The sequence below is a fragment of the Vipera berus genome (genome assembly GCF_964194415.1).
Source record: "Vipera berus genome assembly, chromosome: W".
NCBI lineage: Eukaryota > Metazoa > Chordata > Lepidosauria > Squamata > Viperidae > Vipera > Vipera berus.
In genome coordinates this window covers 897,501-921,196 of record NC_138210.1, presented here as the reverse complement: position 1 = coordinate 921,196, position 23,696 = coordinate 897,501, and the positions used below count along the sequence as shown (strand labels likewise).

Below are 23,696 nucleotides of genomic sequence, written 5' to 3'. Positions count from 1 at the left end.
ATATCTTTTTAGGAAATATATTTTTCTGCCCTTTTAATATTTCCTTCTCTGGGGAGCTGACTTTCCACATGCCTTTAAGATCCTTTGGGGAAATATATTCTACCTTTTTAATATTTCCCAAAATATTTCTTTCTCCGGTTCTTCCCACACCGGAATTAAGGAGAAACTTCCTAACAGTGAGGACAATTAACCAGTGGAACAGCTTGCCTTCAGAAGTTGTAGGGGCTTCATCACTGGATGTTTTTAAGAGATTGGACAACCATTTGCCCGAAATGGTATAGGCTGGTGTCCTGGTTGAGCAGGGGGTTGGACTACAAGACCTCCAAGGTCCCTTCCAGCTCTATACTGATTAAACAGTATTAATCACAAGAAATTACAGGTGAAACTCGAAAAATTAGAATATCGTGCAAAAGTTCATTTATTTCAGTAATGCAACTTAAAAGGGGAAACTAATATATGAGATAGACTCATTACATGCAAAGAAAGATAGTTCAAGCCGTGATTTGTCATAATTGTGATGATTATGGCTTACAGCTCATGAAAACCCCAAATCCACAATTTCAGAAAATTAGAATATTGTGAAAAGGTGGAATATTCTAGGCTCAAAGTGTCCCACTCTAATCAGCTAATTAAGCCATAACACCTGCAAAGGGTTCCTGAGCCTTTAAATGGTCTCTCAGTCTGGTTCAGTAGGAATCACAATCATGGGGGAGACTGCTGACCTGACAGTTGTGTAGAAAACCATCATTGACACCCTCCATAAGGAGGGAAAGCCTCAAAAGGTAATTGCAAAAGAAGTTGGATGTTCCCAAAGTGCTGTATCAAAGCACATTAATAGAAAGTTATGTGGAAGGGAAAAGTGTGGAAGAAAAAGGTGCACAAGCAGCAGGGATGACCGCAGCCTGGAGAGGATTGTCAGGAAAAGGCCATTCAATAGTGTTGGGGACTTTCACAAGGAGTGGACTGAGGCTGGAGTCAGTGCATCAAGAGCCACCATACACAGACGGATCCTGGACATGGGCTTCAAAGGTCGTATTCCTCTTGTCAAGCCGCTCCTGAACAACAAACAACGTCAGAAGCGTCTTACCTGGGCTAAAGCAAAACAGACCTGGTCTGTCGCTCAGTGGTCCAAAGTCCTCTTTTCTGATGAGAGCAACTTTTGCATCTCATTTGGAAACCAAGGACCCAGAGTCTGGAGGAAGAATGGAGAGGCACACACTGCAAGATGCTTGAAGTCCAGTGTGAAGTTTCCATAGTCTGTGTTGATTTGGGGAGCCATGTCATCTGCTGGTGATGGTCCACTGTGCTTCATTAAGTCCAGGGTCAACGCAGCCATCTACCAGGAGATTTTGGAGCACTTCATGCTTCCTTCCGCAGACAAGCTTTATGGGGATGCTGACTTCATTTTCCAGCAGGACTTGGCACCTGCCCACATTGCCAAAAGCACCAAAACCTGGTTCAATGACTGTGGGATTACTGTGCTTGACCTGAACTCGCCTGAGAATCTATGGGGCATTGCCAAGAGAAAGATGAGAGACATGAGACCGAACAATGCAGAAGAGCTGAAGGCCGCTATTGAAGCATCCTGGTCTTCCATAACACCTCAGCAGTGCCACAGGCTGATAGCTTCCACGCCACGCCACATTGAGGTAGTAATTGCTGCAAAAGGGGCCCAAACCAAGTACTGAGTACATATGCATGCTTATACTTTTCAGAGGTCCAATATTGTTCTATGTACACTCCTTGTTTTATTTTTTATTTTTTTTATTAAAAAGTTTTAGAATACATTTTATCTTTAACAAACAACAAAAACAAAACAAAACAAAAAAGAAAAGAAAAGAAAAAGAAACCCCCCAGCCCCCTTCCCTCCCACCCTCCCCAACCCTCCCCAACCCCACCCTCCCTTTCCCCCCCCCCCACTTCCCAGAGCAGAATACAGGGTATAAAAATACTAACAATCATAATCTAGCTTACGCAAACAATCCTGAACTATATAGACTATCGAACTTTAACTCATATAGATAAACTCCAAACATATATATATCATATCAATAATTATTCAAAATACTTTTCAATCTACCCAATAAAAACAATCACAAATAAAACAATTTATATCAATTGTCTAAAGCTGTTCTTCTTCCCAACTAAGCTTTAAATTCATATTATCCTGATATATTATACAAATTAAAATACCATAGATTACTTCCAAACTTAAAAAAATTTTTTATATAATCTCATCATTCTTATATTCTTATATTCTATTACCTACTCCAATATTGCCCATAAAAGTATTACAAATTAATTTCAATCACACATAAAACAATTTATATCAGTTTTATAAAACTATTCTTCTATCCAACTAAACTTTAACATACTAAAACCAAATTTATACAACCTTTCCTTCTCGTAATGTATTATACAACTTAAAACACCATACATTACCTTCCAGGCTTAAAACTTTCCATCCAAATAACAAAGCATAACCTACAGAATATCAATAAACACTACTACAAATCTTCCCAATTAAATTTTCATAATCATCTTAAAACTAAAGCAACACAAAATATTATATAATTATTTTATAAGGGTGAAAAATGAATCCCCAAATACTTAATCCTTCTAGCATCCTTATTACATTATTATCTCTTGCAATTATGCAGCTAAATCCTCAGGTTTGCTTCATTCTTCCAGAAGCAGCACACCTCTTCCAATTTCTGGCCTTCTCCCGTGGTGATGAAATTTGACCCACTCCTGTAGCTTTCACATCTGTCTGCGTTAACCCTTCAACATCTTGTGAATTCTCTCTGGAACGTTGAGGCTCTCTGTCACCTTTTTTCTTTGTAGACTCCAAAGACGATATGGGGACTGCTTTTAAAACATTACTATAAAAGTCACGTGCCTGAATCACCGTGGTAAGACAATGCCTCGTACCTTCATAAGTCACCACCATACCCTCTGATATTTGCCATCTAAACTTAATATCACGTCGTCTCAATTCTTGTGTCAAAAAAGCAAATTCCTTCCTTTTTCTTAAAATTCTTGCAGGAATCTCTTTTAAAATCAAAACTTTTTGCTCATCCATTACAAAATCAATATTATAGGAGGCCTGGATAACTTCATTTCTAATCTTTCTCTTTGTGAAATAAACCACCACATCTCTGGGTAATTTCCTTTGTCTTGCAATCCTCGAATTAACACGGAAGATTTTATCTATATCTTCCATTATTTCATCTGCTGGTCGCTCCAACACCCCTTCCAAAACCTCAGAAACCATTTTCGTCAAATTTTCCTTAGGATTTTCTTTTAGGCCTCTGATTCTCAAAGCAAACTCCATCTGAGAACACTGTGTCGAAATCAAATCATAATCCATTTTCTCTATCACATTTTCAGTTTCTGTCATTTTGGCTTCCATTCTAATATCATTTTGAACAAGATCTTCCACTTTTTCACCCAAAATCTCAATGCTTTTAGCCAAATTTAACATTACAGATGTGATGTCTGCTCTCATTTCTGCTAATTTCTCTGTAAACTTCTCCTCCAACTTTTTCTCCATTATCTCAACAAATTGTTGCATTTGCTTTTCCATAGTTTCTTGGAGCAAACTCTGCAAATCTTTTACTGTAAAAGCTGATACAGATTCAGATGCAGAGGACAATAAAGTTTTCACCGAAGACTGCTGCCTCAGGGCAGGAACTTTAGAAGATATAGCCGCCATTTTCACCCTCTATTGTTAACTACGCACTTTCACATGCAGATTCAGCAGAGTCCATTGAGTTAAAGATCAAAACATCATCTTCACCAAAATCTCCTGCATCGCTCTGCCTGTGTCCTCGTTCTCATAAGCTCTTCCTTGCTAGCAGGGATGGTTGCGAACGCCCTGTTCTGCTCCAAAAAACCCGGAGCAGAGATGCCTCGCAGTCCAGAGCATGCCCAGGCTTCGGGGGGGCTCAATCCTTCCGCCACCAAAACTCTAAGTTCTGGCGGCCCCGGAGAGCTCTACCCCTACCTGGACGCTCACCCCCTCCTCTTCTCCTGAGGTGGGGGCTTCCAAGCCGCCGAACAGCTGATCGGTGCTGTTTTCGGCGGCTCTACGGAGCCGCGAGGCTGACAGCCAAGAAATGGCTGCCTCCGGCATCGCCTTGCCATCCGGAAGCCCACTCCTTGTTTTATTGATTGCATGTAATATTCTAATTTTCTGAGATTGTGAATTTGGGGTTTTCATGAGCTGTAAGCCATAATCATCATAATTATGACAAATCATGGCTTGAACTATCTTGCTTTGCATGTAATGAGTCTATCTCATATATTAGTTTCCCCTTTTAAGTTGCATTACTGATATAAATGAACATTTGCACGATATTCTAATTTTTCGAGTTTCACCTGTACACTTGAATTAAAAACACCACTTAACTATTATTACTTTTTTTTTCTTTGTAAAGTATATGCTGCTACCCAGATGCCATGACTGTTGCAGAATCAAGAGACTCAGACCCTGGAATCAAAAGAACTTTGGTTTATTTTGCGCAAAAGGTTCAGAACAAAAAGCAAAGGCCACGTCTGAACACCTTTTCAGGGAAAAGCAAGTACATATATAGTCTTCAAAAGTAGCAAAACACGGAAATGTAACTTACGAGCTCTGATTGGTTACATGAATTACAGCCCCCAACTCCCCCTTGTTGCTATTCTGAATTTAGCTAAATATCTTGCAACCTTGTTGTTAGCAAAAGTCACAGGTGTCTTGCTTAAACTCAGTTCCTGGCACAATTTGTGGTTAGCTACAAGCGAGACATATGTGGTAAGCTGTAACTGAACTCTGTGCTGGCCTATGAGGGGTGACCTACAGTTCAACTTGTGGTTTGGCATTCTCCATTTCCTTGTTCCTCTTTTAACTAATACACGCATTTTCTTCATGCCTCATTTTCATGTCCTGCCTCACTTTTATGACATGCAGCATTTTTATGTATTCTTTGTATCTTTCTTTATGGCCTGCCTCATTCCCCCCTTTGAGACTCTATTTCATCTGACAATCGAGTCTCACCTTCAGAGTTACTCCTTCATTTCAGCAAGTAATTACATTTCTTCCAGCAAGCAAAGATAGACTATCAAAAACATTGTATACTAGAATAGACAAACTGTATAGCAGAGCAAAACTTTAAACTGGCACTCGTGTTTCTGTTTCCTGCTGACAGTTCAAGAAAGAGACAGATAGCAACAAGAAGAGAGAGAAAGTAGAAATCTATAAGGTAGTTCTTTAGAACTCATCCACCTCATAGCCAATTGTCTGAGTAGGGGTATTAAACACAGGATGAAGGCTAGTCCTGCTATCCCATATACCAACAAGAACAGCAATTGTTGACCCAAGCTGTTCCTGGTAACCATGAGAACCTTTGGTCAGTTCCTTGTATTCTCTGTCCAATTTTGGATGCTCTGTCTTGCAGATCCTTTGCCACCTTCCGGACTACTCCTGATTTATTCATGTACAAACCACCTTTCTCAGCTGTCAGAAGGTCTAGGGCATGCCTGCTCTGCAAGACTACTGCTGCCAAGGAATCTATTTGGTCTTGTACTTTGACTAAGGTCCCAGCAATCTGAGTTAGACTTTGTTGAAATTCCTCAGAAAGGTGCTTAAATTGTATTGTAGAATGGGCTAAGCCTCTCACACCTGTTCCAACTGCAGTATCTATCCCTAGGATAGCTAACAATGGTATCACTAGGGGTACTCTTTTCTGCAGATGGCCCATCAGAGGAACAGATAGGGCTTGCTCCCCATTAACAACACCCATCTTTGGGAAGAGGTGTACCAGAGTACAAGTTCCAGTCCAGTTAGTAGGCAAACATACATACACATTTTCTCCACACAAGAAAAAGACTCCATTCTCTTCTAAACACACTGCCATGCTCATGGAAAAGGCATGGAATCTATGGTTGTACTCATTGCTCCAAACCTCGTTTTAGTTTAGGAATAACACACTTAGGTTTAGGAGATGGGGTTGGCCTGGGTTGTACTCCCCACCGGGAAATAAGACCAGGAGTGGGTTTGCTCCGGTCCCTCTTTGCCGAGTATCTCCAGTGGCCCCAAAGCCTGGGCTTTACTTGTCCCTTCAGGATCTTCAACAGTCCCTGAGCCTTCCTTAAAGGTGAAAGGAACTGTCTGACCATTCTCACAACATTTGAGACTACCATGCAGGGCCTTCTTATCTAATGGGCCACCTGCAAATAGTAACCAGAGCCATGAGAGATTCATGGTTAACCACCTGAAATAGGTCAATGTCATTTTCTATTATTTCTATTCCACACTCACAGTCACAACAAGGGGGATAATTCCAATTACAATTATGAAATTACCACATCAGGAAGATGGATGGGATTAGGTGGGATTTGAGAAAGGACAGTATCAGTCTTGGGTGGACCACAAAGCCTAGTGTTATTTGCTAAATATAGTATCCACAATCCCAAGACTCCTAATAGACTCCAGAGAACCCACTCCCAGGGTGTTTCAAACATAAGTATCCACAGAAGATACACACTTTCCTTGGTCACACTTAGTGATTTTAGGTTCAACACTTGTTACTTTGGGTGTGGGGTGATTCCAGAAGAATAGGTTTCCAATGTAGCAGGTTACAATCAAAATAATTAAAATCACTAATGCCAGACACACTGCACCTATGACTATATATTGTCAGATTACCATTTCTCGAGATAGGTCCAGCCTACACCACCCACACCATCCCTAACACATTAACAACTGTTTTTCTCCTTCTTGTTTTCAGCCATACGTAGAGGGTCAGCTTCCGGAGTGACACCAGTAGGGCCTCTTCTGCCCCATATGTTGCCTGCCCATTGCCAGTAGGGCAGTTATAGGGAGCATTTCTTCAAGCGTAACACTAGAGGGCGGCCCTCGTCCTTCTCTGCCTCCCAATATTCATTAGCTGCAGGTTTAACTCAAGTCCAATGAATCCAAGACTTGGATTCCAACACTTTTACTGCAAGGGGAGAACACATGACCACAGTATACGGGCCCTTCCATCTAGGTTTCAAATTCTCCCCTTTCCAGTGTTTTACCCATACTTTGTCTCCCACTTGGATATTATGACTGGGAGTACTCAGAAATGGTGGGCTTAGGGACACACAATATTGTTGGATTTCTTGTATTTGCTTATTTAACTCTCCTACCATTTGACTCACCCATGAAGTCCCTATTTGACTTAAGTTCCCTACATGATTTTTCAAATTAGTACTTATGATGGGGGGGGTGTCTTCCAAACATCATTTCATAAGGAGATAGCCTAATTCCCTTTCGAGGGGTGCATCTCACAGACCAAAGTGCTAGTGGCAATGCATCCACCCATTTAAGGTGAGTTTCAAGGCACACATTAGTCACCTTTTCCTCTATTCTGCCTTGAGTAAGATTCTAGCCACTTCTCGTGCATGTTTTGTCTTGGTAGGGAAACATTCAGGCCATCCAGTATAATTATACACCATAACTAGCATTGCTTTATATAGTCCACATTTTGGCATTTCTAATGCTACACAAGCTGTCATGTCAGGGTAGGGTTGGCTATCTCGAGTTGCTGATAACCTTGCTTCTTTGTCAGCTGCTGTATTTCCTCGGGCTACATCATCTTGTCCCTTTTGATGTCCTTTACAGTGCATGACAGCTACTCTTTTAGGTCCCCGCACAGCTTTGATGAGTCCTTCAATCAAAAGAGGATGTTTAATTTCTCTTCCTGCCGCTGTTAAGAGTTCTCTTTCTCTATAGACTGCAGCATGTACATATAATGTGAGGAATGCATATTTAGAATCTGTCCAATGTTTATACTTTCATTGCATTTTTTTCTTCTAGTGCCCTTATTAGAGCCCACAGTTCTGCTGCCTGAGCACTTGTGCCTTTTGGGAGTGGTCGGTTGTCCAAAAGTCAATTTATTAGCTTCCTCTATCAGGAGAGCTGTGGCTGCCTGAATTTTTAGACATTGTGGCCATCCTTTTGAAACTCCATCAAGTTGTTTTGACAGATAAGCTATGGCCTGTTGCTAACTTCCCTTTCCTTTTCTTGAGTCTGGACTCCAATAGCCACATTACTCTTTGAGTCCACATACAAATTAAAAGGTTTCTCAAGATTGGGAAGTCCCGTGACAGGAGCTTGAGATAATGCTGATTTGGAAGTCTCAAAAGCCTGTTTTTGTTCATGCGTCCAAACAAAAGGCTCCTTTTCTCCCCCATTTGTGGACTCATAGAGTGGTTTGGCTAGCAGGGCAAAATTCAGTATGCAATGGGGCGAGGGTAGCTTCTCTGCCGGAGACGAATAGGCACTGCCAGAGGCTTTACTTGGATGACTAGTGGTGCATGCTGGGCTGCATAACCTGGAGGATTATCTTCTGCCCATACTTGGGGCACTCCAAATTCCTGCCAAGTATCGGGGACTTGAACCTCTTGGGCCACCATTATTCGCCACATCTCATCTGGAGGGTACTTCATTACAAGTGCCATTCTGTCTTCTTCAAATGACAACGTCTCTCCCATTTTTCATAGCAGGTCTCACCCCAGCAAGGGAATGGGACACTCAGGCATATATATAGGAATTGATGTTCAATGTCCCTTCCATTTAGGGAACATCTCAGGGGCTTCAGAAAAGGGTGACAATTTACAGAGCCATCAACTCCTTGTACCTTGATGACATCAGTAGAAAAGGGAGCCAATAACTTAGTAACTACAGATCTAGATGTCCCTGTATCTACTAAAAAGGTCACATTATTATCCCCTATCTTCATTCGGACCAAGGGTTCAGGGGGGCTTGACTTAACCCCGGTCCCCTTCAGTTTTCAGGCCATTGTTCAGCTGCTGCCAACTCGAGGGCCTCCACTTGTTCTTGAAATTGTCCTCTGCCTCTTTCTTGGAGTCCATATGGTTGTGACACTCTGACTCTATTTTCTCCCTGGAAATCATATATCTTGACTTCTCAAGTCAAATGCCCACGGCCTCGGCCTCTTCCTTGGCCTCTTCTTACATCCTCAAACTTTTTAGGACAGTCACATCTCCAGTGTCCTTCTTCCTCAACCTCAGAGTTTGCAGTAAGGCATAGTCATCTATGAGCAAGTGTTTACTTCCTTTCAGCTTTCTGAATTCAAATTACCCACACTTGATAAGAAATGCTAACCATCAAGACTTCCCCAAATGTCAATTGTAGACAAAAATACCACTGGCTGCCCTTTTTTTTCCTTTTTTCCTTTTCCACCTCCGGGTAAAGAACCCCTTCCTCTAGCCATTCCTTTGTCTGCATTCACAAACAAATTGCTTAGTAAAGAGCCAACAAAGGAATCCTCACCAAACTCTGATTGAGTTTGTTTGCACACAAATCTTTACTCAAAACAATATAACTCATTTATAATCCCAAACTTTTTCTCAACTCCTTCGTTTTAAACAAGGGTTGAATTACAATTCCTTCAATTCTCTTAGGTATTGTTTTCTATCAGTGTGTCCTGCACACAGACATAAAAACATTAAAAAAATAAAATGGCAACAACAAAAAGCAACTCCAGAAAAATAAATAAAATAAACAAGATTAATAAGATATTCGGAGTTACTGAAATAGTTTTGTATCAAACTCTAATATCAACTCTTTGCTCTTAATATAAATTTAGTCAAATTCCAATTTAATCAGATTCCATTCAGATGGAAACAAATTTCCATTAAGTAGGTTAAAATATTAAATTTCACATCCATCCCAGCTTCCTCAAACCAGAATTCTAAACCGGAAAAAAAATAGTTAAAAAGATTAGACCCCCCTTTTCCTTTCTGTCTCTCTCGCTCTTAAAGTAACACAACCAGCAAGGGTGAGGAGACAGAAAAAGAAGAATTACACAAAAATCTCACCACTAACAAAATAGTTTTCTCTTCTTCACATGCATTTCCATGAATTCTCTCACACATCTTCCATGAGACTTCTCATGCAAACGCTTATATTGCTTTTTCATTTCACTTTTTAATAAACAAACAAAAGAAATTCTGCAAATTAACTGCTTCTTTCACAGTCTGTGGTGGGGGAGAATCTCTCTCTCTCACACACACACACAGAGGATTAGCATATCCAGACATTCACTTCCATTCAAACTGCTTGCATAAACAATTTCACATACAGATATTTCATTTCATACTTTCTTCTGACAAATCAATAACTAATATTATAATTACAAGGAGCTGTTCAGAAGCCAATAAGCTCCCTTGTTTGTTTGTTGTTTTTTTAAATAAGGCCTTTTTATTAATTATTATTAGACACAACACAGACACACAGACACTACCTCCACACTCCTCTAACAAAAATGGACTATATATTGCCTGGGATCCATCAGGCATATAAATTTCTTTTATTAACCTATATGTTTAGTGCTTGACATAGTCAATTTTTAAAACTTTCATATTTTGAGCAAAATGCACTAGTGCTTTTAATAGGATTTCTTGGTGAGTTCCTTGGGCTCCTATCCCTTGAACTTGATTAGTGTCATTATCAACGGCTGCGGGTTGAACTGGACCCACCACTGGCTGCTGGACTGGAACCACTGGTGGTGGGACTTGAGGCACAGGGTGATACACAGGGACATGGGGGAGGGGCGTATCTTCTTCATAGGGATCAGTTTTTAAAACAGGTATGGTTTCAATCTGACCCTTTTTTTCTTGACATCTAGGATTTCTATTCATTCGTGCCACACAGACCCACAGGAATTCTACTCAGCATTTGCAGAGCCATTCGGGATTCTCCTTTACTACTATTTGCCACTGGTCACTATATTGATATTGATCTGGGTGACCATAATCTCCATTAAAACCTTTCTTAAAATTCTTCAACATACACTGAAGAGGTGTCCGAGAAACACTTCCTCCACCACCCATTTTCTAAAACACTGCCACTGACCCGCAGTGCCAGACGTTCCAACGGTCACCAACAGGAACTGCAATGGCTTAACCACCCACACAACTCTATCTCTAGGGTCACGTTAGGACGCGCTGATCCTGGACCCAGGGGGGTGATCAGGCCCCCTCTTCCACTCTTAGTGGGTCTATAGCCTCTACGTTCCACAACGAGTGGGGCTATTCCATCCACTTTTTTTATAACGAGTGGGGCTACCATTTCTCAATACTCAATACTTGCCTGCAGGCGTCTTCTCTCTCACTTCAGTTTCTCTTTGTGGGTGACTTATTTTGATTCTGTTCAGGTTCTTAGATCGGTCGGGTGTCCACCAAGTGCCCCCACGGTGGCCTCTGCCTCCTCTCGGAAGAAATCATCCATGACGGCTAAAGGATAACGTGACAGCCCCGGCTGGGCACTGGGTGGTCCCTGCCGTCCTCAGCGAAATATCGCTCCAAGTCCCATCTAGGGGTGCCAGAAAATGTTGCAGAATCAAGAGACTCAGACCCCAGAATCAAAAGAACTTTGGTTTATTTTGCGCAAAAGGTTCAGAACAAAAAGCAAAGGCAATGTCTGAACACCTTTTCAGGGAAAAGCGAGTACATATATAGTCTTCAAAAGTAGTAAAACACGGAAATGTAACTTACGAGCTCTGATTGGTTACATGAATTACAGCCCCCAACTCCCCCTTGTTGCTATTCTGAATTTAGCTAAATATCTTGCAACCTTGTTGTTAGCAAAAGTCACAGGTGTCTTGCTTAAACTCAGTTCCTGGCACAATTTGTGGTTAGCTACAAGCGACTCATATGTGGTAAGCTGTAACTGAACTCTGTGCTGGCCTATGAGGGGTGACCTACAGTTCAACTTGTGGTTTGGCATTCTCCATTTCCTTGTTCCTCTTTTAACTAATACACGCATTTTCTTCATGCCTCATTTTCATGTCCTGCCTCACTTTTATGACATGCAGCATTTTTATGTATTCTTTGTATCTTTCTTTATGGCCTGCCTCATGACTGTCACCCCATGCACCCCTTTCTGACTCTCGTTGAAACTTTCTAGATAGCCTCCAACGCCTGGTATAAACCAAAATAACGCTCAGTGTAACCAGGAATTCATATTCCAAGCTTTTCAAATGTGGCTTTATCTATCTCTATGTCTTTTTTTTGAGAGTATACTTCATATGCTCAAATGTAATGAGAGGCGGGCTTTATCTAACAACGACAACTTTCCCCGCTAATAGATATTTTCATGAGAGCCAATATGTAAATCTTTTTTCCGGAGGTTCAGCGAGATGGACGTACCGCAAAACCAATGGGAAATCCAGAAGTTGCGGAAAGGCGTGGTCGAGGGCCAATGAGAAATCAGAGTTTGAACAGAGAATGGAAGAGTTGGGTTAGCCATCGTCGTTTTGTGAGGTGAAGAAAGACTGTTGGGAGTGATTTCGGGAGGAGGTCGTGAGAGGCTGACAGAGTAAGCTTTCCCGTCCGCCATGTCGTTGCACGGGAAGCGTAAGGAGATCTATAAGTACGAGGCGCCATGGACCGTCTACGCCATGAATTGGAGTGTCAGGCCCGACAAGCGCTTTCGACTTGCTCTGGGCAGCTTCGTAGAAGAGTACAATAATAAGGTGAGCCAGTGGGCGGGAAGAAATCACTTGTAAGGCCTGCAAGGTGTTTTGCACTGCAGCTTTCGGCTTCGTTCAGTGCAGCCCAATCGGTCGTCTCCGCCGCCGCCGGCCAGTTAAAGAGCAGCGAGCGTCGAAAAGGGAGGGTGGGGATCGGAGCTCGCGAGAGGCCGAGCTGCCTTGAGATGTTTGGTCAGATTTGACCCTCGGAGCGTCTCTGCTTCTTTCAGAGGTTGGTTAGACTGCGGCGTGATAGGCAGGGGCCGTTGGGATTTTTTAATATTTTTTTGCGTAATGGAAAGAGGAAAAATTGTACCTGCTGTTCTAGGAAGTGGGAAAGGGAATAAAGTCGCTTTCAATCTTAATAGCCTGAGAAGTTGTATTATTAAATTTACTCTTGGGAAACCCGTGGTAACTACACGATGTAAAGTTTGTTTGAGAGATGCCTACTGTATTTTCCTTCGGTATTATAGTTGATAAGGTAAGTCTTAAGAGCCCTGCTGAATTTAGTTCAGCACAGTGGCCACATGGATTCATTTGGAAAACACATATGCTTGAACTGGAGGGCTATAACCCCTTTCCTTAATTGTTTTCCTGCAAGGAGCATTTATTTATAATTTAAATTTACAAGGTCACTCAACTCGTGCCCTCTGTTTCAGGAAATAGTAAACAGTCATCAGTATTATAGCCTGAGTTAGTGTGATCCTCCATGGAACTATCCAATCTCCTTTTCCATGCTATCAAATTGGCTGCCATTACCACATCTGTGGCACTGAATTCTTTGATCTGTGTAACAACAAAGTACTTGCATCTGTTGGCCCTCAATCACACTGCATTTAATTTCAGTAGATAACACGCTAAAAGAAGAACTCCGTTTTGTTATTTATGCCAACATATTTCTGTTGTGTCTCCCCTTGACCTTCTTGTTCCAATTACCGTAATCCTTTCACATACAGGAGCTATTCCAGCCTCCCTAATCTTTTTAGTAGCCCTGTTTTGCATCTTTTCTAATTTTGTAATGTTTTTTAAAGTGTGTCTAAAAAAGTAGCCAAGGTGTGGTCTTACCATAGATTTATATAAAGGGAATGTCATACCAACAGTTCTATTTTGGGTTCTCCTAATGACTCTTAAGTTACAATTTAACATTTTTATAGCAGCTGCAAACTGGGTTGATATCTTCATTAAGCCATCTGCCCTGACTCCCAAGATACCTTTTCTTAATCGGTGAGGTGACTGGCCTATGTATGTATACGTGAATTTTTGGAATTCATTTGGAATTTTTGTGCCAATATACACCATATATTTACAGTGAACCGCATTTATCATTCTGAAGCCCATTCATCCAGATTGGAAGGTTGCTCTTGGAGCTCATCACAATTAGTTTTTGATTTAAAAGTGTGCTGCAGCTGCCAAAAAAGCCAACAGAGTTCTAGACTGCATTAACGGATAGAATCAAGATCACGTGAAGTATTAATACCACTTTATAATGCCTTATTAAGACCACACTTGGAATACTGCATCCAGTTTGGGTCGCCACAATGTAAAAAAAGATGTTGAGACTCTAGAATGAGTGCAGAGAAGAGCAACAAAGATGCTTAGGGAACTGAAGGCTAAAACATATAAAGAATGGTTGCTGGAATTGGGTATGTCTACATGTAGTTTAATGAAAAAAAGGACTAGGGGTGACATGATAGCAGTGTTCCAATATCTCAGGGGTTGCCACAAAGAAGAGGGAGTCAAGCTATTCTCCAAAGCACCTGAAGGCAGGACAAGAAACGGATGGAAACTAATCAAGGAGAGAAGCAACCTAGAACAGACATGTCAAACGATGTCACGTGATGTCGCGCAACGTATCGGGATTTTTGCCATTGCTGGCAATGGGGTGGGCACGGCTTCCAGATGACGCATCCGGCCCATGGGCCAGCAGTTTGACACCCCTGACCGAGAACTAAGGAGAATTTTCCTGACAGAACAATTAATCAGTGGTACAACTTGCCTCCAGAAGTTGTGAATGCTCCAACACTGGAGGTTTTTAAGAAGAGATTGGACAACCATTTGTCTGAAATGGTATAGGGTTTCCTGCCTGAGCAGGGTGTTGGACTAGAAGACCTCCAAGGTCTCTTCCAACTCTGTTATTTTCTTAGTTTGGTGTGTAATATTTTGATCTATTTAGCAAACATGGTCCGATCAGCCCTAATTCCAGATAGGTTTTATACAAATTAAAAGCAATCCTTACAGCAATCCCCGAGAGACCTCATTTTGCATGACTTGCAGTATGAGAATTGTTCATTTATTCATCTTCTCAGTTTCTTGATTTTTTTTAAGTTCCCTATCCATAACAGCATTTGTTTACCCAGGGCAGCTGAGTTTGCTTAGGAGCCTTTGCTGAAGGACTTTGTCAACTGGCTTTTTGAAAGTTCAAGTGTAGAATATCTGTTGGGTTACCCTTCTGTATGTCCTTTTTGACACCCTGAAAGAAGCTGGAAGGTTAGCGAGACGACTTCTTTTTGGTTCCTTTTCAGTAAGACTACTACTATGTATTGTTTTCTGAGGGGTCCTTGGTGCTCTCTGAGCTTGGTTGTTTTCTTGCAGACGGTTCATTACCCAAACTAGGTAACAACATAATCAGAGCATTGATGATGATACCTAGTTTGGGTAATGAAATGTCTGCAAGAAAACGAGCAAGCTCAGAGAACACCAAGGACCCCTCCTTTCAACCCTGAGTTACAACTATTCTCCTTTATTGGTATTATTTTCTGTTTAACAATTCTTTCAATTTTTCCCCTGGAACAAATTAACACGCCTATAACTTCCTTCATTGCCCCTCAATCTCCTTAGAAAAATTGGGGTTGCATTATTTTCCAGTCCTTTAGAACAAGTGGCAGTGTTTAAAAGATTTTTTTTGTGTGAAAAGATGGCAATTTTATATTTAACTGCTTCAAGAGTTCTTGGGTAGGTACCATCTGGACTTTGGGATTTATTTAGCTTTACTTAATCAGTTTGGCTTGCAACCATTTTTCCTTACCTCTGTTTGTCTCAGTTTGTCTAGACTTTGTCCTGAAAGCCTATTACACTTTGGGACTTCAGAACATGTAAGTGAAAGATGGACTGGAATATGAATGAATGTGTGTGTGTGTGTGTATACACACACATACACACACACAAACAGAGACATTTTTTCTCATAGGTTCAGCTTGTTGGGTTGGATGAAGAAAGCTCTGAATTCATTTGCAGAAATACCTTTGACCACCCTTATCCTACTACCAAGCTCATGTGGATACCAGATACTAAAGGGGTTTATCCAGACCTTTTGGCAACCAGTGGTGACTACCTGCGTGTGTGGAGAGTAAGTAGAGCATTTAGAATGTAATTCTATGCTTTGATTTGAAAAAAAAACACACAAAAAAGCAGACCAGCTATTATGAATTTCAGAGAAGCATTACACTCAGCCTACCCAAGGAATGACTTTTGAAGCATGTAACTTGCCCTTTTTCATAGGTTTCTCAAAATATTCCCACAATGCATTGGAATATTGGTGAGACCACAGCAGTATCTTAAATATAGTACTGTATTCATCAGACTGATAATGATTCTGGAGACAGTTTTGTAAACAGTCATTTCAACTGTAAGTTATCAGTGAAAAGTGAAAAGAATGAACTCTTCACCACTTCACAAGAAATATGTTACAGAAAACCTGAGAAACTGTCTGCCCTGATGTAATGGTAGATATATTGGTTCTTAGTTGGAAATAGTTCAGTGCAGAAATGCTGGAACCCTGGGGGTCCAGTTCCTGCTACAGTATTGAATGTCAGACCTCTCCTTAACATAATTATCCTCATCTGCAATTGTGGATGAGAGGGCAGACCTGAATTGCATTATCAAAGTCTGGGTAGGAAAAGGGAGAGTTCATCTCTCAGGGATCTACCCTCCCCAGGTTTCTAGTTTGTCCCTGGATGGGGTGTGTGTCATCCCTGAAACTGCTAGCATCAAGAGATGCTACTCTAGATCAGGGGTGTCAAACTCGATCGCATCACGTGACGTATCACGATGTTTTTTCCCTTTGCGCAGCTGGGGTGGGCATGGCCTGCATGTGATGCATCTGAGCCACGGGCCGCCAGTTTGACACCCCTGCTCTAGATGAACAGATGTGAAGACTTTCACACTGTTTTGAAAGAGGGGTCAAAGAGGCCATCTATGTCAAAACTGAACAGCTCTCTCTTAACAGAGGGGGAGGGATACGACATCTATCTCCAGTCTACAACACAGTCCTTTCAACAGTTCCAAGAAGGCTCCACACCCATTTGCACTACTCAAGTGACCCTGATGACACAGATAAACCTCCAGGTGGCCTCAGTGACTCTAAAAGAATGCAAATGACCAGCTGTCTGCAAGGAGTATAAATCCTTCCATTCCACACCATCCAGTCAGCTGAAGAAGCTTCTTGGATGAGAAGTGAAACATCTTCAAAGAAAAAAAAGTCCAGTTGCCTCATGAAAAAGCACCTTTGGGATTTCATGCTGCAACCACCCCCACCCTTAGTGGGGAAGGACCTATTAGATTGGTCTACTCCAGACACTGAATGGATCCAGTGGGTTTTTAGAGGGCCCTTGGGCAAGGTTCCCAATGATCTGGTGAGCAGTTTAGCCGAGACCCTGGTTGCCTAGTGGAACAAAGGGATAACTAGGGTGCTTGACCAGATTGCACTGGGGTTGTCTGTCCCCAATCCACTGCAGCTCCTTGGTAGTAGCTCAGGGATATGGAGTAGCAGTGGAGATGCCTAGAGTATCACTGGAATAAAACCCATTTTGAATCTGGTTGGACATTGGTAAGAGCTCCTGTACAAGCCTACACAGTAGCAATTGAAGCAGTAAAAAGGAACTATATTACCACTGTTATTGCATCTGCTGCATACCCACAGCTGCTCTTTTTAAATTAACTGGTTCCCTTTTAAGGAAAGATGGTCAGCTATAACAGAGGTCCCCAACCTTTTGGGCACCAGGGACCGGTGCCGTGGAGAAAGGTTTTTCTGCAGACCAGAGGGGTTGTGGTTTTGTGTACTACCTGCATCCTGTGGATGGGGCTTTGCTTGTTTGTGCGGCCTGGTTGCTGGCATGCTGTGGACCGGTGCCAGTCCATGGATGGGGTGTTGGGAATCCCTGACCTATAACATCTAAGGGGACAAAGTGGCAGATAAAACCACTCAGATTTTAATAGAATTGGAATCTAGTTGGACGGTGCTAATAGAGGTGATTGCAACTTTGTCCTGTGAATTTCTCGGATCAGTTTAAACCTGTGAGTCCTGCAAGGAAATGAATAGGGGTGGCTTTCTAATGTCAAGCTCTGTCACTTCTCAGTTGGATCCCTGCCCCTCATGCTTGATTGATGCCTCTCGTTAAGTGGCAGGAGACTAGAATTCAAGCATTAAGCAGTGCTTTGGGTGAAGGGATATTCTATTACCTCTGTAAGGAAATGGAGCCCCTCTTGCTCAAGAAGCCTTTGCTCAACCCAATTACCGTGTTTCCCTGAAAATAAGACCTACCCTGAAAATATGACCTAGCTTGATTTTGGGGGGTGGGCCTAATATAAGCCCTATCCCAAAAATAAGCCCTAATTTTGGGGTGAAGTGCACGCCTAAAAATCAAGCTAGGGTGGTGGGGAGGTGGAGCTACCCCACATGTCCCGCACCCGCTTCAGGAAAGGCCTCTGATAGTGAAATGAAGGCCAGGGGCGCCATGTGCGTCAATCCAGAGCTGCATTCTTAGCTGCAGAGGCATTTCCTGAAGGCCCCTGACAGCGAAATGGAGGCAGAGGATGACCAGCCGCAGAAGAACTGGGCCAGCTGGGTGCAGCTGTCGATGCCGCAGCCGTGAGGTGAGACCGTGGAAAAGACATTCTCCAAAATAAGACTTGGTGCCTCTTTTGGAGGCAAAAAAAAAGACACAGTGAAGGCCTTTTTGTTTCATTTATTGCAATAAGTGCGGAGAGAAGCTATCAAAGCTTGGTTTTCTCCAAAGTTCAAACCCAAAATATTCCCTCCTTTGTACAACCCTGTCCCGGCTGCCACATCCCTCCTTGTTCCCCATTGGCTGAGGTACTATGAGGTTACACTCTTAACTGCTTCCCACATATTTCCTGCTACCTTCCTTAAATATACTAAATCATATTCACATGTACCTTAATAATATAAAATATTAGGTATATTCAGTTATTTTGAGCGCTGATATTTTATGGCTCCTTAAAACAATAGGTTTTTTCTTGTTTTTCAGTTCAGCTAATTTTCCCTGGCTAGCCATTTCCTCTTGCAGCAGGTTTTACAGCTTGTGTTCTTACTTTCCCATTCTGAAGACCCATATAATAATTTTATCTACATGTTTTATTTTACATCCTCCCTTTATACTACCATTTCCTGGTTCCCATCCATTGTAGTTTCTTTGGCAAGCTTATTTTTCTACAGCATTGTTAGAGACCCCACACATCCACTTTACAGTCTGTTTCTGTTGCTCCCCTCTGGGAGGAGGCTTCGAAGTATTTCTAGCAGGACTACCCGATTCTGTAATAGCTTTTTTCCCAATGCCATCCATCTGGTAAACTTGCAAGATTCGTTTTTCTCACCATGCATATGTATACATAACCCGAACTAGAGTGTTGTTTTTCTGTGTCATATAATATATGTGGGTATATGCATAATTCTGTATTTTTGTCATATTTATGTAGTGTATATTGGAGGTGATGACCCTTTGAGAGCTGAATGGAATGAAATTTCATTTTAATGTATGCCGATTAGTGTACTGTCATGGTTCCGACAGACAGAGACAAATATAGCAGAACTCCGAGGCTTGCAAATTCCTTGAAGAACATGTTTATTAGTTACAAAGTATCGGCACGGTCAAAAGTGAAACCCAAGTCTGAATACACAAGTAACAATTGCCAAATACAAAGTTAAGTGTCCCACCCACAAAACTGCAAACAACTACGTTCCCCAATATGATTATTTGGCAGGCTTTTTATGCAACGCCCAGTCCCTAGTCTTGGGAGCAGCAGATGACCTTGGTTCCCACGGGACAGAAGATTATTTTGACTAACAAAGCACCTGGGCAACCCCCCTCCCTCAATTCTATGTGGCAACCTAGAATGAGAAGATTAAAAAAATGGCTGCAGCCATACTCATTGTAGACTTGACAGTCGGCCCCTTTCAAAAAGAAAGAGGCTTGTGAGGATATTTATCATAAAACTTTTTTATTAACCTATCTGCTTTCACATTGGTACATTTCACCCATGTAGCTTCTGACAGTGGATAGCCTTTCCACTGAATGAGGTATTGTAACTTCCCCTTGTACAACTTAGAATCAAGAATTCATTTTATTTCATAATGTGTCTCCCCCTCTACCACTACTGGACCTGGTGGCTTCTTTGGAATAGGTCTTAAAGAGGATTCAGACACAGGTTTCAACAGACTACAATGAAACACAGTGTCAGGACCCACCTCAATCCCACATCTTAAGAAAGCAGAACTCTTGGAAGCGATTTCTTCCAACAGGAACTTTTATTAAGAGTAGTTGATAGCAGGCATAATAGACAGAATCTGAGATTTCCCGTGCAGAGCGATAGATTAAAGTATCCCCAAACAAGAGCCCACCCCATAGTCCGCCCGCCCGATGTGGGACTGCCAATCCCCAGGTGTTAAGTCCATCATGGGAAAAGGGAAGACAACATCGGCCCCTCTCCAGCTCACGCAGCGATGGTCGGCGGCTTCTTCACACCTTCCTCTGAGAGCGTAGACATAAACCAGGCACTGAAGTTACATTCCTTATTTCCTCCCTTGTTCTAGCTGACAGTTTAGGAAGATAGAGTTCAGAGAGAGAGATAACGCAGGAAGCAAATTGTTACATTGCAGCTGTTGGGTAGAGGACACAGAGGCAATAAAGCAAAAGGTTACATTGTAGTGGGAAGAGGAAGCAAAGGCAATAACCCTGCAGGCACATCCCCCTCCCCTTTGGGAGTATGGCAGAACCCAGGGAAAGGTGAGATTTGATTTTGGATCAGAGGGGATAGAAGTAAAATAGGAATGGGTTCTGACACACAAGGTGGACTTTTCCCAACAGTCGTGGAAGTTTCAATTCCACTGTAACAGGGTTTATGTTTTTTGTGATGGGAAAAGGACCAAGGAACTTTGGCTCCAATTTTCTTCTGGGTAACTTTAACCTTAAATATTTTGTTGAAAGATAAACCAATTGCCCAACATAAAATGGTTTTTGAGGTGAGCGTTGTTTATCTGCCTGCTCCTTATAAACCTTGGTAGCCTTGGTCAATGCTTTCTTCAAATTCACCCAACCTCCCTGGAAACACGTCACCCATTGATCCAAAGTCTGGGAAGTAGGAGGCTCCTGGGGATACTCAGGCATAGGCACAAAATCTTGACCTGTTACTATTTTAAATGTGGTGAGTCCAGTGCTACTGTGCACAGTGTTGTTGTAGGCTACCTCCGCGAAAGGCAGGAGGTCAGCCCAATTAGTCTGCTGTTCCACCATTGTGTTAGCTTTTTCATCTGTTCCATTTGTACTTGGATGAAAAGCCGACGAAAGCCCCTGAGTCGACCCGATCGGTTTAACAAACTTCCTCCAGAACTTTGCAGTAAACTGGACCCCCCCTGTCATAAATAATCCATTTTGGGGCTCCATGGAGCCGATATATGTGTTTCAAAAACATCTTGGTTAGCTTCTGGGCAGAGGGAAGTCCTGAGCAAGGGATGAAATGCGCTTGTTTGGAAAATAGATCAATTAAAGTCCATATTACGGTGTTTCCCTTGCTCTCAGGCAACTCCACTATAAAGTCCATACCTATTTCTTCCCAAGGCTGGGAAGGGTCAGCCACTTGTTGCATCAATCCTGGGGGCTTCCAAGGAGGTCTTTTCATTGCCGTGTAGGTAGCACAGCTCCTCACATAACTCTCAATGTCTCTCTTCATCCCTGGACACCAGAATAGCCTCTGCACTAAATGCAACATTTTCAGGAATCCAAAATGACCCGCCTGCTTTGCATCATGACTTTGCTGAAGGGCTTGGAGTCTGAGGCCATCTGAGAGGTATAACTTAGATCAGGGCTTTTCAACCTTTTCACCCATTGTACCACTTTTAGGATAAGGCAATATCCGAGTACCATCAGTCACCCAACAAGGTGTCAAAAACTTGACCAAAAAAAGCAAAAATGATAAAGTACAGGTAGTCCTTGATTTACAACAATTCGCTTAGTGACTGTTTGAAGTTACAACAGCACTGAAAAAGTGACTTATGACCATTTTTCACACTTATGACTGTTGCAGCATCCCCAGGATCGTGTGATTTACATTCGGATGCTTGGCAACTGATTCATACTTATGACATTCACAGTGTCCCAGGGTCATGTGATGAATGCCTGGGCGGGCGTGGCCAGCTCATCACTCAGGTTGCGGGGTGCCTGTGGGGGGGAATCCGTGGGTCTCTGGTGGAGGGGGATGGGACTGCGGTGGGTGCCTTCCTTCCTCCCTCTCATTGTCCCTTCCTTCCTTCCTTCCTTCCTTCCTTCCTTCCTTCCTTCCTTGTCCCTCCTTCCCTCCCTCCCTTCCATTGTCCCTCCTTCTCATTGTCCTTCCTCTGCTTGCTTCCTTCCTTCCTTTCCATTGTCCTGCGCTACACCGCCCAGACCCGAGCCTGGTTTTGGCAGGCAGCGGTGCATTCTCACCACACAGAGTGGCCGGTGAGGTGAACCGGCAACATCACGGCCCTGCCTGTGCATGCGCAGAGGAGAGCGCATGCGCCTCAGTCTTTGCACGCACACAGGCAGGGCTAGGATGTTGCCGGTTCACCTCGCTGGCCGCTCTGTGTGGTGAGGAGAATGCGCCGCTGCCTGCCAAAACCAGGCTTCGTGTGTGCAGCTACAGCTGAGCTGCGCTCAGAAGCCGCCCGCACTCAGAAGCTGCTTGGCGCTCAGACGCTGCCCATGCTCGGTGCTCAGAAGCCGCGCTCTGGGCGCAGAAACGCAGCTCAGCTGTAGCTGCACACGCCGATCCTGGGCTCCTGCTCAGCTCGCTTGCGGAAAACATGCTGCTTGCTAAGTGAAGCCCCAGGATCAGCGGGCTATAGCTGATACAACCGAAGCGCGGATCAGCCGTAGCCCGCTGATCCTGGGGCTTCACTTAGCAAGCATAATGTTTTCCGCAAACGAGCTGGGCAGGAGCTGTTCGCTTGCTAGTCCTTCCCCACAAAACACACCACTTGCTCACTCACCTTTCTTTGCTCGCTGTTCCTCCGAAAACAGGCTGCTCCGCTCGCTGTTCCTCAGAAAATAGGCCGGTCTGCCCCTTTTATACCTTTTCTTCTCTCTGCCCTCCTCCTTTTCTCTTCCGGGTGCACCGGAAGCTCCAATTAGTATGTAGCCACAGATCCTGGGGATTCTGGCAAGCTCTGCAGCTCCAGCTGATCTCCAGGTCTGTGTGGCTCCGTTTTAACTGTTTCCCTCCCCCACTCCAATTAGCTAGGGCTTGAGGACCACAAGCCAGGTGCTCGTGTACCACTGGTGGTATGCATACCACCGGTTGAAAAGCCCTGCGCTAAGGTATATGTTCGTAAATTCAGGCGAGTTGCTGGTCGGCTAGGGCAGTGGCAGGAATGATCGTTGATCAACTACTTCAAGCAGGGGCTCGACCGTGACCTATTCCAAGCCTGCATCATTCGGGGCTTTCCTAACCAATTGTGTGAGTGGTACAGCATGGCAGTGATGCTGGACATTGAATTAGATCACCCCAGGAAGCCAGGCACAGCCAAACCCAAGACACCACACGCCCAGAAGCGCCTTTTTGGCCGACGTTCCCAAGCCACCACGACCACCAGCACCCCCCAGGTACCAGTTAGAGCTCCAATCAAATGCTACCAATGCGGTCAAATGTGTCACAGTGCTGTGGAGTGACCAGCACCCAGTCCCCAGGCCAGAAGCACACAGGCTGCCACTGCTAAGCCACAAAAAGCCCCCAGAGGAGGAAGAGAGAAAAACTGGGCACGGCAGGACCCAGCTTTTGGACACCCCCGTCCTGGCGAGCCTGAGGCAAGAGCCCAGCCACAGCCATTACAGATGCTGGCGCCCTATGACAGTGATGAGGAAGGTGAGGAGGATCCGGTGGTAAGTCAACCCATCCCACTTT

General features: G+C 43.2%; 1 protein-coding gene across 1 annotated transcript in view; it reads left to right on the top strand.

Annotated features, from left to right (window-relative positions):
• Positions 1–12,242: 12,242 nt before the first annotated feature.
• The window catches only part of LOC308676848 (DDB1- and CUL4-associated factor 7), a 174,530-nt gene continuing 163,076 nt past the window's right edge, over positions 12,243–23,696 (top strand). Inside the window, exons 1-2 of the mRNA XM_081342879.1 lie at positions 12,243–12,527; positions 15,712–15,870. Coding sequence (XP_081199005.1) covers positions 12,390–12,527; positions 15,712–15,870 — 297 coding nt within the window. The 5' untranslated portion in view covers positions 12,243–12,389. The remainder of the gene's footprint in view (positions 12,528–15,711; positions 15,871–23,696) is intronic.